Genomic DNA, 18,748 nt, shown 5'->3' on the forward strand with positions numbered 1-18,748 from the left:
GCAGGGAGGTTCAGAAGGGCTTGAGTATACAAAACCTGTTAGCACTATGATGTGACTGGAGCGGGTGGGAGGACAGCAGGAGATGAAGCAGAAGAGATGGTAAGATTGGGCATAAAGGACCTAAGAATTTAGATTTTTGTCCTGACAGTGATGGGGAGCAGAGTATGGAATTTAGACAGAGGAGTGGTAGGATTAAATTGGAAAGTGACACAATCACTCTGGCTGCAGAGGATGGGGAGAGACTGGGAGTCCTGGTTGGTTAGGAGGCTAATGAGGTGGTCCAGGGGAGAACTGATGAGGCCTTATTTTAGGCAGTGACGGTAGGGTAGGAAAGGAGGTGACAATATCATGAGCAGAGGAAGTAGAATGGGCAGGACTTTGTGAAGGACTGGATGGAGAGAAAATGTCAGTTTCCACTCCAGACCAAGGGATACTTTGTGGCAGGGACAAGGGCTGATAGGAAGTGACTAATGTGCGCTTGTAAAGGCTGGAAGGATAAGGGAGGAGAAGGAAGTGGCATACCCTTGGAAGCTTAGTGGTTGAGCAGATGCAATCAGTTTATCCGAGTTAAAATCACAGCTCTACCACTTGCAGGCTGTGTGACTTTTGGGCAAGAAGCTTAATCTGTGTCTCAATTTCTTCATTCACAAAATGGGAATAATGTAGCTTGTAGGGCTGTTGTGAGTCTTGGATGAATTAATATATGTCAGCCCTTAGAAGGGTCCCTAGAATAGAAAGGACTGAATAAGTGCCAGTGAGTATTATTATTGTTATTCTCAGGTTTCCAGCTCGTGTATTTGCTATGACTCAGGGCAGGGGACCTTTCCTGGGTCTAACTGCCTGCAGCATGTAGTTCAAACCCACCATGTGCAGAATCCTCTATGGCCTGGTCCTGTCCTGTCTTCTGTCATATCACCCTGCCATCTCCTGGGTCTGAGTCTTTACTCATACTGTTCCTTCTACCTGTGATGCCCTCCCCTGCCTTCATCTCTGCGGATCAAAAATCCCCATGCCACCTCTTCCTAAAAGCATTACATTCCCTCAACCTCTGAAGTGGTTTAAATCTAATTTCTTTGCGTTTGCCTTAAGTCTCTTGGTTAGGTTTGAATGCGCCCTCGAGAGTGGCCACTCTCCCAGACTCATCTCCCTACTGCAGCCCCAGCCTCGCCTGTTGCAGGACTCAATACTTTGAGTTTCTTTGTTGAATTGAAACAAAGGGACCACAAGACGAAGTACTTATAAAATTGGGATGATACTGCCATCTACTTCACAGGGTTGTTTTGAGTGCTTGGCACATGATAAGCACTCAATAAATTATAACCTCATCCACATCATGATTTCTTTCTCTTTTTTTCCATGCAGAAACTGCTGGCAACGCATCATTTCCAAAAACAAAAAGTTTCACTTATTCTTTGCCTACCTGAAAATAAACCTCTATTTCATTTTAATTAAGTTAAAGGATAAAGGCATTACTTTAGGATTTCTGAGAAATTGTTCCCAGGGATCAATACATAGGGAACGACTGTTCTGAACCACTGAGGCATTCCTTTACAAATTCCAAAGAGTTTTCTCTCTAGAGGCATCACTCGAATACTTTGGGTCTTTTCTTTTTGGTCTTGGAGGAACAGTGTGCAGCTTTTACCTCTGTGATTCTGGGAAATGAGAGGTCTGGGGAGGATCCGGTCCAGCAGTCACCTCTTCTCATCCCAGCCCCTGCAGGCCACTACTGACGAGGTCAGAAACAGCCCAGATGCGGGGACCAGGGTGTGGAGGGTTGGCCTGGCTGTTCCAAAAGAAGCAAGCAGGCAATTGTGACAGTCCTTGAGTTTTATTTTTATTTTTAAAATCTACTTTGAAGAACTCTGTGAGTCCCAAAGGAGCCATTTATGTCATTTTTTTTCTTTTTCTTTAGAATTTCCTCTAAAACCCATTGGGGAGATTTAACGTATTCCAGATTTAGCACTTTAATGGGCTTTTGTTTCTGTCTTAATTTTTTCCCATTTTTAATTTCTTCTCCGACTTTTAATTAGCCATCTTTGGGATTACTAAGTTAGCAAACTCGACAGCAAAATTTCTGGAAAGTCTTTTATGTGTGAGTTCATTATGCTAATATCGTGAACACCGCCTGACTCACAAGGTAAGAGAAGATCTGTCCCAGAGACTGATTTTGTGTCAGCAGATTACGTTCGCTATGATGAACCATTTAGGAGCACGGGGCCTCTTTTAGAGAACCACAAAGACTCAAAGTTTAAAAGTTTCTTTTTAGCACCATCTCAGTGATTTTTCTCTCCCCAGGAACATCAGACAAGTCTAACCTGGAGCTGATCACTCTTACGTGCACCTGCGTGGCTGCAACTCTCTTCTGGCTCCTGTTAACTCTCTTTATCCGAAAAATGAAAAGGGTAAGCACGTGCTCTTTTTTTCTAAAATGCCCAGTCTCGTTTCTAGAGCAGGCAGTAAATGAATGTTGGACCCTCTTCTTTCCCTACCCTCTCGTTCTCACCTCTGACCTAGTGGACACCAAAGACAAATCACTGAAATGTCCCTAACCACAAAGTGGTATGCTCAAAGGAAAACCTGGAACAATGAACAGATGAATATTTCTCAGGGACAGAAGGGATATTTTTAATATACAAATTATGTAATAGAGTCTTTAAATTCAGCATGAGACCTGCAAAGTCTTTATTTTCTTAACCTCACTCTCTGCTAAGAAATAAAAAGGAAAGGCAAAATAAAGACCCACCTTTGACTTATTTCTTATAACATTATGGAAATACAAATAAGTGCACTGTTGTTCTATATTCTCTGAGTCCCATCACAAAATTAAGTTCTTTAGAGTGTGAGGCCCACGGTTCACGCTCTAATGAGGTGGGCATTCAGGAAGCAGCAACACAACCTGCTTCTGCGGAATGCAGTGGGAGAAGAGCTAACATTCATTCATTCATCCTTTCATGCTTCAAATATCTACTGCATGCCTGCTCAGTCCAGAATGCCGTGCCCTGTGCAAGGCCCTCTGGTGACAGTGGAAAGCAAACATTGGAGTGAGCAGGCTAGGAGACTGACTTTAACCAATCACACACATGTCAAACTGCACCGCTACATGAGCTGAAAGAGCTAGCTGCCTAAAAGATGTGTTAAGAGGAGTGGTCAGGTGAGGAAGGAAAGGAAGAGTGTTGTAGGCGGAGGGAACGGCATGAATGAGGCTGGAGTAGGGGAAAGAAGACACAGTGCAGATGAAAGACTGACAGAGCCCGTAGGGCCACAGTGGGGAGAACAGGGAGAACAGGGAGGTATGAGGTGAGGCTGCCAAGGAACAGAAAGGTAAGGCTGCAAGGCCCGGCCAGCCAGGAACTTGTAGGCCATGGTAAGGAATTTAGTCTATATTCTAAAAGCAATGGGAAGCCTTGGGGAAGAGAGGGATGTTAGGCCAGGGTAAGGGTAGTAAGTGTGACAGGTATGTGTCTGGAAAGATTATTTTGGCTGCTGTGAGGAGAACAGACTAGAGAGGGCAAGAGGGAATAGAGAGGCACCTGGTAGGAGACTTTATAGCATTCCATGTACAAAACGATGGTGGCTCTCACCAAATGATTAGAATCAAGACATATTTATTATAGAAGGTAGAATCAGCAGGACTTGAGAAGTGTCAGGAGGTCTCCTCAATTTCTAGAAATTTGCTTATTGATGTGCCAGGTCTTGTGGGAAGCTCTTTATGTATTATCTCAGTTAATTCTTCCAAAATGCAAAGAGGTAGATATATTATTATTCCCATTTTATAGAGAGGGAAACTGAGGCTCAGAAAGATAAAGTAACTAATCCAAAGTCACTGGAGTTGAAATTTAGTTTTGAAGCCTGGCTGTTTGACCTCAGAGTTGGTATTTAAAACCAATAACAGTGTATAGTGCTGGGACGGGAGGCAAGGCTAGCAGCCATTCTCTATGGTAACTGTGTAACCTCAGGCTTCTGACATATAGGGTGACTGGTTTTGAGATATGACAATTAAGGTCACTGCTTTAGACGGAAACAAAGGTCACATAATAGTTTTGAAAGGGGAGCTATATCATATAGGACAATACATCTAACAAAAGCAAAACTTGCCAAATCTGTAAGGGAGGTACAAAGGCTATAGGAGTTCAAAGGAGGAGGGGGAAGGAAAACTTCAGAGAAAGCGATGCCTGAGACAGACTTTGAAGGCTGTGGCTGGAAGGAAAGAAGCAGAAAAACACAGCACGCCCTAGCCCTTCCTACTCCCCATCGGGGAAGCTGTCTGGTTACTTAGCACAGAGGAGCCCAGTGGAAATAAAACTGGAAAGATTAACTTAAGACTAAATTGAAGAGGTTCCCTTCTATTCTTAAAATTCTGTGAAATTTCAATGTCAATAAGAAAGGATGAGAGCAAGAGATTATTATTTTGAAAATCCAATGCCTGTACAATCTGAAAAGGGATTGGTTATGAGGCGCAAAGAGGACCAAGGCATTAAAATACACTTCCAAATGGTTTCTCTTACTACAGTGCAAATTCCTCACTGATAGAGACTGTATTTTACCTTTTTATCCTCGCCCTGCACGGGCCAGTGTTTTAATTGTAGCTAACATTTATTGATGCTGACTATACACCAGGTCCTGTTCCAACAGCTTTTACATGGATTATTTCATTTGATATTCACAAACAACCCTATGAGATAAGTACCTGTGTTGTAACCATTTTATACATAACGGAACTAGGCTTAGAGGTTAAGCAACTTGCCCAAAGTTATGTGGCCAGGCAGAAGGTGCGCTATGAAGGAAATCCAGGCAGGCAGCCTCCATGCTGGGCTTTGAAGCACTGAGCTGTGCAGCCCTGTGCCACGCACCCAGTAGCTGCTCAGTGTTAAAGTCAACTGAAGGGATAAGTATTTGTCAACTAACGGTTTACTATCACATCCCCCCCTAAAGCCCTTATTTCAGGTTTCTCTGGTCTTTCCTCTCATCTGCCATATTGAGATAAACCAAAAACCTCCATGGGTGCCACCTGGGAGACTGCCCACCACTGCCTTCCCCTTTCTCTATCGACACCACTGCCAACCTCCCCACACACCCTGCATAAGCCCAGATACCCTTGCTAGGTTTCAGCCGCCTCATGCTCTTTGGGGCTTAGAGATTGTTTCTCATGGTCTTGGCTGCACTGGGCATTGAAAAGTTTCGTCCAACAGCTTCTCTGCTGAGCGCCTGGCACCCTGGTGAAGGCACGTGTACTCGCCTGCCGTCTCACGAACTCACACATGTGTCTGACACTCTAGCACCAGTTCGTGACAAGCGTGCTCCGTATCTCCGTTTTCCATCCTTTACGGAGGCCCGGCAAACCTTTCTGCCTTGAGCTATTTGTCACATGTTCTAGTGATAATTTCTGTGAGAAGGAGAAGGACTGCAAGTGATGGATGAGGTGAGCTGTGACAGCCCAGAACGGAGTCAGGGCTGAAGAATGTGGGCAGGTGTGAAATGGTATGTATGAAGAAGCTGTCTTCTCTGCTCCAACTCTGGTCCTGTTTAGGGAAAGGACCAAAAGAAGGGCCCCAAAACTCATTTAAATGAAGTTTTAGTAATTTCTTGGCCAGAGTTATATGGGAAAGCACACTTCCTTTCCACCCTGCCCGAGCATCAGACAGAAATGCAGTCATCCATTCTGGAAATTTGCCCATTAACAGGAAATATACCCATGGATATGAATCTAAGACATTAAATGTAAATCCAGCTATCTATAATCTGAAACAAAGGGTATTTTCTGAGATTAACTTGCATTACCAAAATAAACACTTCAAGGCAGATGTCTGCCTTACTCACGAGACATCCTACCAACGAACTCAGAATATGCTTGTATGTTCCACAGACCCATTTAATTTAAAATAAAAAAAAAGAAAAAAGAATAAAAAAAAAAAAAAAAAAGAATATGCTTGTATGTAAGTCGTATGCCATATTTACTCCTTGGACTTTGAAGTAATCAACTTCTGTTTCTTCTGAAGGTCAACCTTATTCTAATCTCATTTACGGACCCTACAGACTTTTCAGTTAGCTAAAGCAACTAAAAGGACAGGACTTCTGAGTGTTTAAGCACTTCATAAGAAACGTGCCTTTCACGTGATGGTGCATGCCTGCAGTCTCAGGTACTCGGGAGGCTGAGGCAGGAGGATCACTCAAGCTCATGAGTTTGAGGTTCCAGTGAACTATGATGACACCACTGCACTCTCACTTTAGCCCAGGCAACAGGGCAAACCTTGTCAAGAAAAGAAAAGAAGGAAAGGAAATGGAGAAGGGGAAGGAAAGAGACGTATCTTTCACAGCAACAGGAATCCTGGGTTTTCTTTGCCACTTAGTTTTTTTTTTTGTTTTTATTTTTGGGTTTTTTTTTTTGCCTTTCCTGTAAATCTAGAGAAGCTACAATATATCCCAGTTAGTCCATTTGTAATGTATATTCCTGCTTGTACAGAAATGGCCATGGAAAGTTATTTTTAGTCATTGTTTGGAATGATTTTATAAAAATGCTTTGCATTTTTTAGAAAGACCATCATATAATTGTTTAAGAGCAAGCACAACACATAAGGTCACAGAAGAATTTGAGTGCATTTTATCCAAGATTGGATGGTGGAGCTGGCATTACAGAAATGCAGTATGGGAATAGTAGGGGGTTGTTTAGGAGAAACTGCACACTCAAATGTGATGTGTGTGTGTGTGTTTGTGGAGTGGTACTTTCTGTCCCAGAATACAGTTTCAACCAGATGAACCAGAGTAGCAGCAGATGTTGACTGGGTATCCAGGTCTTTTTCAGTTGTTTTCTTCTTTGTGACCCTGAGATCTCTTTATTTCTCAGTCTTCTTCTGAAATAAAGGCTGACTACCTATCGATCATAATGGACCCAGATGAAGTTCCGCTGGATGAGCAGTGTGAGCGGCTCCCTTACGATGCCAGCAAGTGGGAGTTTGCCCGGGAGAGACTTAAACTGGGTAAGGTGTTTGCTCTACAGGTTCATAAAGCTACACTGAGCACCTACTACATGCAAAACTTTGTGCCTCCAGGGATGTAGAAGTAAAGTAGACCTGGGATTCTTTCTACCCTCCAGTTGCTCACAAACTAGCAAGGGAGATGAACACAAAGTTAAATAATTCTAATGGAATGCAGAGATGACTGCACAAGGTGACAGGGTGCACCTGTCTGTTCATTCAGCAGTTTTTAAGTGCCTTCTCTGAGCACCAGGCACCGGTCTCAGTCCTGGGGATGCAGAGATGCATGCACCTCCTCCCTCCAAGGGCTCGGTCTGGAGATAGATGCGAAGGTGGTTAAGGGAGGAGTTCTGCCAGGAGGCTTAAATAATGAAACTGTTAAGGAGTCAGAAATATGTGACCCAGAACATGATGGAGGACAGTGAGGAACAGTGAAATCAAACATTTGGTGAAAGAGCTGATGTTCTTCAAGGCTATGGATCAAAAAACCCCTCTGCACAAATTACACACTGAATTTCCTGGGGTGTTGGGAATGTCCAGAAAAGAAAGCCCTAAGGGAGCCGTTCAGGTTTTGTTTTTGAAGAGTAAAGACTGTTTTCCAGGTAGTGCAGATGCTGTAAACAGCAGGCACGTGTGCTGTCCCTCAGCTTAGCCCTGTTCCCCCAGCTCAGACGTCATAATGAGAACTAATCTCCAGCCCGTGATGCTACAAAACAATTGCAGCCTCATTTACGCCTACCCAGAACGTTTGGATCGTGGCTTCTGAAAGTTTTCCACGCACTCCTGCGTATGCCAGAGTCATTAGCAGTTGTAACTAGGAAAACAGATTGTGGATCCAGTGTTCCTGGAGCGCGTCACTCTCAGCGTGATGAGCCCGTTGTTCCAAATTCGACAGTACTGCCTCTCTCCCCACATGCGAACTATACTAGGGTGAGCAGGCAGAGAGGGGAAAATGGCTTTTCTTGTTTTGTTTTCTTGGGCCTTGAAATGATTCTGCTTACTTTGAGAAAGGACTGGCTTCAGGAGTATGTTCTGTTTGGCTTGGGGAGGAAACTTGGAAATCAGTTAAAAGCTGGAGAGACAGGAGAAAGCCAGCAACGGCCACTGACAGGAAAAAAATCAACTAAATTTAGAGTCGTTAAGGGCAGGTGGCACACTGGATGGGTTCTTTCTGCAAGTCCAAATTATATGGCAGCTAGCCCAACCCCTCAGTGACCTCGGCAGGGAACATGGGATCATTTTCCCAGTATCATGAGCCATTCTCAGGCCACATTGCTTTCCAGAGTTATTAGTCATAATCAAACACGCTTCCTCCAGTGTAGAACACATGAGCTTTCCGTCCCGTCTCTTCGTTGCTTCCTGGTATCGCTGTGATCCACATCATAACCAGGGACATTGCTAATCCTACCAGAATTCCCCTGGGGTGCTGTGGGTTCACATAATCCCATTTCAGGAGATTCCTTAGGCTGAAGATCTTTCTTATCATTCTGTTCTTTCCTGGAATTGCCACATGCTATGATTTGGCTGATGTCCATTTAACTGTCTCTGATGGGTGAGAGTGTGTATGTCAAGCCTGCTGCATTTGCATTTAATGCGGTGTCCCTGCCAGGCCTGGAGGCACACTCCTCCGATTGATTAACTGATTAAAGTGGGAGATTAACGTGGGAGCAGGGAGGCCGAAGACTTGTTTATCTTTTAAGCCAAATAAATGACAGAAAGTGATTTGAAGTAATGTCTAGCAAGTGAAAGTAACCAGAATTAGTCCAGATAACTCGAGAGAAAAAACTGGTTTAAGGGGCAGAGCTACTCTGGGGATGTAACTGTAGAGAAATACACAGACCAGTTGTGTTTGATTGCAGCTGTTTCTGCGGTAGGTTACCATCAGCGGCCTTGGTGAGGGAGTTGGAGTTTATAGTACCTGACAGATGGCTGCGGTTGGAGCTTGGGTCAAAGGTGTTGCTACCATTGAAATTCCTGAAATCCAGAAAAAAAAATTTGGGGGGGAGTTTGTTTTTTTTTTTTTTGTTTTTCATGATTCCTCACCAATCCCCAGAGAGAATTCAACTCCTATAAATTTATTGCAGAAGTTGGGGTCATGTCTGCAATGCATCTTTCTATTGGAAAATAATTGAAAGTCAGAATTACCTAATATGGGAAACAATACAGGGAATCAGAGTTTGGCAAGTGGACGGTGCCCGCCCCGAATGCCAGCGAGGGCCCAGCCTGTGCTGCCGTTCACTCTCCCAGAGTGGCCAGGGACCCCGGCCAGCCCAGGACATTGTTGGAGGAGATTCCAATATCCTTGCATTGTATGACGATGACCTAGCACATTTCCGAGCTCATAAGTGGCATTCCAGGCAACACCAAGGAGAATTTTAAGGGAAAAGAGGGATCAGGCAAGGTCAACTCCAGGGCGACTGGGCTCCCCTGAAACTGGAACCGTGGATCTGTAGAAGGATTCCAACTCATCAGATGATTAAACAGCCCATAATAGCTTCATGCTGTTTCATGAGGCAGCAGTCGGGTTCCAAGAGAATGCATGACAAGACTGAGGGAAGCCAAGAGAGAACTGGTTTATTCTCTGCTGCAGCTAAGTCCTCAAACACTTGTTAAAACAAAGCCCGGGTGTGGGGCAGGAGCTGTGGAAGGGGTGCCGGGAGTGTGTGGAGAGATCGTGCTGCCATTTCTCAAGCTCAGGACACTTTTCATACTAGATGGTAGAAGGCACTGCAGAAGAAAAACACTGTTCTTTTATCCTCAGTAAAGGAGGGAATAAACTTCCGACCACAATGCACCAAAATGTGGCTTTTATGAGTCTTGAGAAGGTGTCTACTAGTGCTCCCACACTTGATTTCCATGCACAGTCCTTTCGGAGTCCACTGGAGGAGCTTTTATTTTAACTTAAGAATTTCCAATCTGGTCTATTTCTTGGACAATCTTATGTGAAGAAGGAAGCAGACTATAGCTCTGCCCATGTTGCATGTGCAGGGAGGAATGTTATTTAGTCATCACCACAGGAGCCTGTTTGAGCAGAGGAGAAGCATGTCATCTCACCAGCATTCCCCTCCTAACGCAGAGCAAGTCCCTGTGGGACAAACGAGGCCCTAACTGCTAACTGCTAACACTGCTAACTGAAGCTTTCATGTGTCCTAACTGGACGCTGGGTGGTGAGGAGCAGAAGACATTCAGCAGAGCAAGGTGACGACATTTTTGTCACTGAGTCATTGTGCATAAAAGTGTAAAGGTTCTAATATAATAAGGAAGCAGGAAAGCTTCTACAAACTTTATAAGAAACTTTTAAAAAATACCCTTTGGGGAAAGGGATTGGAGTATGAGGAAAGAAGGGAGGAAGGAAGGTTAATTAACTGAAGGCACATGACGGGGCAGTCTGAAAAAGAGAATTTGGTTGGGAGAGGAGGAATTGTGTTAAATTAATACTCTAACTGCCAGAATTTACTTTTAACAAGTGGTGTTTTGTTCTTGATTATTTTTGCACCCCAGAGGAGCAAAAAAAAGAAGAACTTTTTTTGGCTCACTCTTCTTTTGGTGTACCATGCTGGGGGGCGCACTGTTTCTCTAAGTTCTATTTAGCTGCTTCCTGCTATGAAAGGCAGCTGAGGTATTCTAGGGAGTATCCCCTCAAAGAGGGGATACATCAGTCTCACGGGCCCCTCTAGCTACCGAGGACCGTATGAGACTTGCTTTGGGCATCCCACAAATTCTTGAATGCTCTTCTCCATTCTGAACAAATATACCAGGACCTTCTCTGTGCCAGGCACCAGGCTAGGTCCCGTGAAGATTCAGACATGGTCCTTACCCCTCTGGGTCAAGTTGACACCTTTGAAAGTGGGGAAGGAAAAGTGTTAACAGTCATTATAGTGTAACACGACAGGTACCATGAAAGAAACTTGCTTTGTTATTGTACTTAGCAACCACCTCTCTGGGGTTGAAACAAATTATTGCCACTGGTTGACAGGCTCGTGTGCTGAACATGAGGACTTGTAATCTTCATATAGATACATTAGAAAGACTGGGGATATTCTGCCTGATAAGAAAGTCTGAGAAAGGACTTAGTGATTATTTTTTAAGTTATGAGCATAATTATAACCCATAGCAGTAACTACCATTCACTATTTCTCCCTTTTTGCTAAAAACGGATAAGAAATGGCAAGAAAAGGAGCTTAGGTTAAACACAGCAAAGTCTTCTTGGTATCAATGTTATTAAACAATGGAAGAGACCACATAGGATTTGGTGGCATCTGTCCTCTGAGAGGACATTGTGAAAAGGAAACTAGACAGCTACCTTCCCTGAATGCCTTCTGGGGACCTATCCTAGCTCTTAAGGATGTGGGGCCTCAGAAGCAGAGTTACGAGCCGGAAGGAAGAGACCCCAGAAATGTGTCCCTCACTTGGTCTCCTTTGGGGTCAGTTCATTGGAAATGCCATTTAAAGAAACATGCCTCACAGACACACATAGGAAAAGCCATTTCCTTCCTGAAAAAGACTTAAACTTACCCTTCTGGCTTGGCAAACAAACCAATGTCTTCTCTTCATTGTAGGCAAATCACTTGGAAGAGGGGCTTTTGGAAAAGTGGTTCAAGCATCTGCGTTTGGCATTAAGAAGTCACCCACATGCCGGACTGTGGCTGTGAAAATGCTGAAAGGTATGTCGTTTAGCTTTCAACTGACCTATCACGTTTTTGCATTCCTAAATGTTGGTGCAAGTTGGATATAGCCTAGAAACAGACACAAGCTATTTCTGCTCTGGCCACATAAACCCCTTTGCTCCAGGAGTTTCAGATTAGGCCAGCATGAGCTCAGAATAAACCTTACAAATGGAACAATCCAGCATTGTCCATGGGAAAACCATCTCTGTCACCTCAAAGGTCTTTCTTCTTTCACAGCTCAGACTCCAGAGTACCAGAGACTTTTAAGCCCATTGTAACCACAGGTTCAAATTTGGGCATGATTCACTGTGATGGTGTAATGGAAACTGAGCTGCACATCCTATGTCCCGAAGCTGCACATCCTTGGGCTTGACCTAACTATAAAGTAAAACGATACTGCTAGAACAACTGAGTTCATCAGAACTCTACACTATTTTATACTGTCAAGCCCCGACCATAAAACATTTCCTCTGTAGAAACTAAAAACAACTCAACTATCTTTCACTAACTCAACTATCGGCCATAAAACAGATTAAAAATAAAAATCAGTGAACACTGTATAAGCCAAATGTCTCAAAGACTCATATCTCCTTTAAATTGTATAAAATACTTCATTTCCTCATTCATGATAGAATGTTTGTGTCATTTCAACTTGTTTTTAAGGAACAGGACTGAAAACTCACAGGGCAGTTTTTAACTTTCCAAAGTCTCCAAGATATTGTCAGAGGATTTTGAGGCCCAGGAAGCTGTAAGCCCAGCTAAGCAGATACCTGGGACAGGCTCCAGTAGGAAGGGCCACTTGACCAGAGAGACTCCAAAGTTCCCAATCTTCTCGCACTGACTCCACTATTTCAAAAGCCCCATGAAAAGACATCTTCTACCTCAAAAGGCTGTTCTCATCAAGGAAGGATTGATAAAACTCCACAAAGAACCTGCCAGTTCTACTCTGAAAGTAGCTTGGGAAGGAGTTTTGCATGCACAAGTCAGAACTTTGGTTCAGCAAGGACTGTCCAGATGACAGCAGGCATTTCTGTGAGAATCCCTGCATGTCAGCACTCTTTCTCTGAGCCCAGGTTCTAAAGACAAGAGGCATCCCCGTGTCTTCTACATGAGAAAGCACCAGACTAGATACTTCAATATATTAGGCTGAACCACACAAAATTGCCATCTTTCTTATTTTCTCTCAACGACTTTGTGAGGTAGATATTATTATCCCCAGTATGAAGATAAGGAAACATGGCTCAGAAAGGTTAAATAGCCTCTGTAGGCCACACAGGTGCTCAGTGCAAAAGTAAGGGTTTGTGTCTTCCAGCTTTGGGTGCAATGCTCCTTCCTTCACACCACAGTGCCACAAAGGAGGGGTGCAGAGACCTGGCCTCCTGGAATTGGGCTGGTGCTCCAAAATCCTGAAAATGATCCTGGCCTCCTTTAGGGAGGTAATCCAATATCCAACCTAGAGATAAGTCGAAACTAAATCTGGAAGCATCTGCTTCCCCAGCTAGTCCCATTCCCCTGCTTACTACCACCCACCGTCTGTTGTGGGTCCAAGATAACACCTGTGGCCCTGCCTGTATACAGAACGATCTGAGCAACAGAGCCTGGTTTTTCTCAGTGCCAAAAGGGCAGAAATGCTTGGAGGGACTGATGAGCTCGAAGGGAGAAAATTCTGACTTGAGATTTTTTTTTTAAAGTGCAGAGAATGTCTTCTATGTAATACAGAAATTGTGTATATAATATCTTTACAAATGCACTTTTTCAGCCATCAGCATTGATTGAAAAAGTCTTTCATATTACTCATTCGATATAATTCCTAAAAACCATTTTAATTCAGCTTTCTTGCTTAAATTGATTGGCCATCTGTTTCTGGAAGAAATAGAAAAGGCAGAATGTCAAACAAAGGCCACAAGTCCAAAGCGTTTTCAAAGTGTCCTTGAGCAAAAACTTTAACCTTTTTGGACCTTATGCCCATGTCTGAAATGAGAAGAGTAATCATGTTTATTTAACCAAAAATATTTGTTGAGCATCTCCATGAGCCAACCCTAGCCCCATTGGGAGGCTTCTGGAGTTTATCTGGTTATTATTAAAAAATGATTTGTGCTTATGAAATACTATGTCCATATCTACAACTCTGTGACAATGTTAACTGCACATACCTCTGACCCACTTCCAGGAGTCTGTCTTAGAGAAATACTTGCATATGTGCACAAAGATTATACATAGGCTATTAGGGTATTATTTATGTAATAGCAAAAAAAACTGTAGAAACTCTAAATGTCAGGAACCATTAACCAATTTAAAAGAATGGAAAAACATCTCTGATATACTGAAGGGGGGGGAACAAATTTTAAAAATACATTTACATATATGAGCCCATTTATGTAAACCTTCAAAAAACGGCCTTTGATTAGGTACATATATTTATAAATGCATAGAAAAAGGTCTGAGCCCCAGACTATGAACAGTGGCTGCTTCTAAGAAGGTCAGTGGGTTAGAGTAGCTTTCATTTTTTACTCTAGATCCTTTTACTCCATATCTTCTTACTCTAACTCATATTGTTGAAATATTTTACAGCAAGATTAATTGACTTTTATATTTCTAAAAGTAATTTGAGAATCCTAAATACCTTAAAAATTAACTAGTAAGAACAAACAGAACAAACTCAATTTGGGCTTTAGACTCTGCTAATTGTTAGAGTTCTGTGGCTTATCTCTGAGAATGAAGTTGAAGTCAGATGCTAGGGATCCACACAGCCTGAGATAACCCTGTGAACTTCAGTGAGAAAAAGGTTACCGGGAGAACATAACACACTGCAAAGCTGTTTACAGAAGTGGCTATGCTGCCCTTGCAGACCCCATGTGCTCCTTCTTTGTGACTCGCAAAGGTGGAGAGTAGAAGAGGGGAATGGAGGTGTATCCCCTGCCTGCGGGGTTCTTGCTGTACCTGGTTCTGACAGGAGGGAAGTTTCTGGAAGGCACTTTCATGAGGTGCCCAGCTCTGAGTCAGCACATTGCTGAGCACAACTAGGTCCACCAAGAGGAAATGTCCAGTGACTAACCCCACCACTGCGCTGGGCCTTACTGTAATCAAAAGGATGTTGGCTCAGGAGGGTGGGAGTAATGAAAACAGTCTGGAGACTCAGCCTTTCTGTAGAATGTGGGGAAGTTAGTAAAGCAACAGGCTGAGCATTGACAAACAAGGAGGGCAGGAATGCCGCCTCGGGCGGAAGGAGCCCCATTGTCCTGTGGCCCTGACTCTTCCTTGCTTCTCACACAGAGGGGGCCACGGCCAGTGAGTACAAAGCTCTGATGACTGAGCTCAAGATCTTGACCCACATCGGCCACCATCTGAACGTGGTTAACCTGCTGGGAGCCTGCACCAAGCAAGGAGGTAACGGAGAAGGCGAGAGCGGATCCACCTCCCCAGGCACAGGCTGAGAGAAATGCTCCTCGACACACGGCTCCTTCTTCCCAGCCCTGTTGTTCCTCACCTCTGGGAAACCAACCTCTCTATAGCTCCAGAGGAAACAGTTTGTCCATTTACGGGAAGGCGCTCCCATCCTAGAATTGCCTTTCTCGAACAGTTCATTGAAAGGTTCAAAAGAGGACTCCCTTTTAGATCTCCTTTCACAGGCTCTAGGCCAAGTGAAGGACATTTTTCTCTCAGGTTGACTTCGAAGGGATGTGAGCAGAACTAAGGTAAAAGCACAGAAGGCTGAGCATTCCTTGAGGCTTCACCTAAAGGAATCACTACCGGTAGGATCCCAGGAGGAAGGGATGTAGGGGACAACCACAGGGCCCTTCCCCCTTCAGATCCACCATGCAGACAGGCCTTACTCACCAGGACAGGGACAGAGCTATGCCTCATGATTAAGAGCTGCAGCATGTTCTCACAGACCTTTCTTCCTTCCCCTGTGGCAAGGCTGGTGCTTGGGTGTAGGTGTTTGGTCACTGAACCAGAAAGAAGGGTGGAAAGGAGCTACTCACAGAAATGTTTTCCAAGCTCTCAACAAAGGCAGTAAGGAAGAAGGATAGTTCCGGAAGACCTGCCTGCTAGGGGTAGTGGTAGAGAGAGGAAATAAGGCCTGGGGAGGGACCTAGACACAGCCCCGCCTGCTTTTCCATTATCCCTTGATAAGCTCTTCTCAAGTTCTTTGTAGTGGCAACCTCGTTCTATTTGCCTCAGCTTTACATCTGTAAAACTGAAGGGCTAAGGAGAAAACCCACCTCAGCGTGCACCCTCAGCTCCTCAGCTCCCAGGAGGATTGCTGGGCCCCAGGCAGGAGCCAAGATCTGCTGAATTCTCCTACCCAGTGGAGATACAGGAAGCAACTTCCCCTTCTGGGACCCTGAGGGAAGAGGAGGTGCTGTTAGGATTTCTAGCATACATTTAAAAACTAGCAAAGTCCTCAAAGTAACAGAAAAATCACCATACCTGGACCAGCCACCTCAGAACTACGGGCGCCTCCAGGCTCCCGGCATGCCCTGGGTCAGAGCAGCTCCGGGTCATTCCCCCTTTGACCCGGAAGTGGTCCTTGAGTGTCCACCCTGGGCATGCGGTGGGAGCGCAGGGCCGGGCAGGGGAGAGGAGGCCTTCGGGGCACCACGTGGGACCCACAATGTGGCGGGACTTCCTTCCCGACACTCACGTTTCCTTTAGACCGTGGGTCAGCAAACCACGGCCAGCCTGACAGCTTAGAATGGTTTGGCCTTTTTAAATAATTGGAGGGAAAATATCAAAAGAATAATAATGCTTCGTGACATGAAATGATATGAAATCCAAATCTGTGGGTTCATAAAGTTTTGTTGGTGTAATCATACTCGTTAGGCTTTAGTATTCATGGCTGTCTCCAGGCCACGAAGGCAGAATTAGGTAGTAGTTCGTTGGCCTGAAAAGCCTAAAATATTTACTGTCTGAGCCTTTACATAAATAGTTTGCCAACCCCTGCTTTAGGTCCTCTCACAAGCCCCAAAGCAAACTCTGTGCAGACACCACCAAGCTCAAGGAAGCAGGCCAGGTAGCCTGTTCTCTTCGCTGGGAGGGAGGAAGGAGCTGTTCAACAGCCCTGGGGTGGGTGTGACAGGGACCAGCCCCTCTGCTCACCAGGGTCTGGCTAAGAGGCAGAGAAGGTGGCTGGCTTTTGCTTCTGCCCTCCTGAAAGTTATTTCTCTCCTTCTTCTACTCTTTTCTTTCTAATGTTTCCCTGCACTCCCCCACCCCTTTCTTCTATTTCTAGTGTATTTTTCAAACCCCTTCTCAGGTTTAAATTGAAAAAGTCATCGCGTTCATGGGCCTCTCAACCCCAAACTGCATCTGTAGACCCCACTAATGTAAACCCAGATTGGTTTGAGGTTTCTCAGGCAGGCTGAATGCCTGACTGGCTTGGTTTGATTGAGCAAGTGTTGTTTTGGCTGCAGGGCCTCTGATGGTGATCGTTGAATACTGCAAATATGGAAATTTATCCAACTACCTGAAGAGCAAACGCGATTTATTCTTTCTCAACAAGGTAAGAGTTTTAAGGGTTGGTGTTTTTTAAAGACAGTAATGAGTTTCTTTTTAGGCTACAGCAACATAAAGCAAGAGAAACCTGTATTCTATTAATGACTCAATCTCTGCTTTTTCTCATTTTTCCATGTTGTCCTTCCATGCTAACCTGTCACACTCTTTTGTGATAGCACAGGGAATCATTTGATCCCGGTGTATGCAGTGATAATTGATGATAAATTTAGCCATATATCTAAATACCTGTTAAATCATCCTGATAATTTTATTTCTCTCTGTCTCTATAGATATATATGTGTGTGCATGTATATATACACACAAACCCACATACACAAGTCACTTGTTTCTTGAAGGAAGATGATAGCAAATATAATTGTCTCCATTAGATTAGATTGTGATTAAAGACACAATTAATGAGTGACTTGTACAATCAACAATAGACCAACGATGGCATCAGAGCTAGAAATCATTATCTTGCCTTCCTACTGCCCTTTCTCCTACTTCCTGACACCCTCGCCACCCATGTTATCCGTACGTATACTGTGAAACAGCCTGATCCACTCAGTAAAAGCTGTGTAATAAAAGCAACACATGAGTCCAAGACCTGAGGAAAACAAGGCTTAAAAGAGATTATTGCATAGAGGAGAAATAATTCACTAAAACTTTGCCAGTATGATATATGGCACAGATGCTATGTCCTTCTGTGGGCTGAAGAAGTCCACAGGACAGTGATTCAACAGTATTAAGCAGTAATCAGAAGCATTAGTGATGAATTCTTCTTGTGTAGTGGTTAAGCACTCAGACTCCAGAATCAGACTTCCTGGATTTAAATCCTATCTCTACCTCTTGTAAAATCTGGGGCCTTGGATGAGTTACTCAATCTAAGTTTCAGTTCCCTTATTTATTAAATGGAACTAATGATAGAACCCAACTGATAGGATTGTTGAGAGAATCAAAATGTCTCAGTTAAGCACTCAGTAAACATTAATCATCACCCTCACTATCATCGCCATCATCGTCATTATTGTCATTGTCAACCCACTGAGATAGAAAAATTGGGTGAGTCCAACTTAATGCTGCTGAGCTCTATGGTGGATAAAATGTTTAATGTCAAAGAATGATGCCCATCTGTGTCATGTGGGCAAGAGTCTTCACACACAAGTAAGAACCACTGGGCAGTTGGTCCATTCTCTCATCCCCCAAACTTTGATCTAACCAAAGACACATGTGTTCTACCAGTCTGGCAATACGTGCAATATATTTTCCCCAGTTTTAAAGCAGGCCCTCTAATAATTAGAATCTTGAAGCTGGAAGGGATGACTAGCTAGTTCACACTCTTAGATTATAGATGTACCCAGAGAAGTTGGCTTAAGGACATACCTACCACAAGGTAAAGTCAGGGAGAGAAAGAACTCAGCTCTCCTGAGGTTCCTTCCAATGCTTTCTCTGTGCATCACAATGAAGAAGGTGAAGAAAGCATAAGAAAAAGAGGAAAGTGGTGCTCTGGCTGAGAGCAGCGCCAATTCTACTCAGTCCTGGAATCCTGGACTGGCTTCAGGAAGAGCTAAGCCAGCAGAACACCCCAGGGACCTGGGCAGGATGGAACGTTTG

The 18,748-nt window shown here is 44.0% G+C and overlaps 1 protein-coding gene across 1 annotated transcript in view; it reads left to right on the forward strand.

The window, feature by feature from the left end:
- Positions 1 to 18,748, forward strand: part of FLT1 (fms related receptor tyrosine kinase 1) — a 171,072-nt gene that overhangs the window by 130,715 nt on the left and 21,609 nt on the right. The window contains exons 16-20 of the mRNA XM_076009526.1: positions 2,296 to 2,402; positions 6,842 to 6,974; positions 11,531 to 11,635; positions 14,912 to 15,025; positions 17,053 to 17,141. Coding sequence (XP_075865641.1) covers positions 2,296 to 2,402; positions 6,842 to 6,974; positions 11,531 to 11,635; positions 14,912 to 15,025; positions 17,053 to 17,141 — 548 coding nt within the window. The remainder of the gene's footprint in view (positions 1 to 2,295; positions 2,403 to 6,841; positions 6,975 to 11,530; positions 11,636 to 14,911; positions 15,026 to 17,052; positions 17,142 to 18,748) is intronic.

Source organism: Microcebus murinus, chromosome 13 (assembly GCF_040939455.1).
Source record: "Microcebus murinus isolate Inina chromosome 13, M.murinus_Inina_mat1.0, whole genome shotgun sequence".
Classification (NCBI taxonomy): domain Eukaryota; kingdom Metazoa; phylum Chordata; class Mammalia; order Primates; family Cheirogaleidae; genus Microcebus; species Microcebus murinus.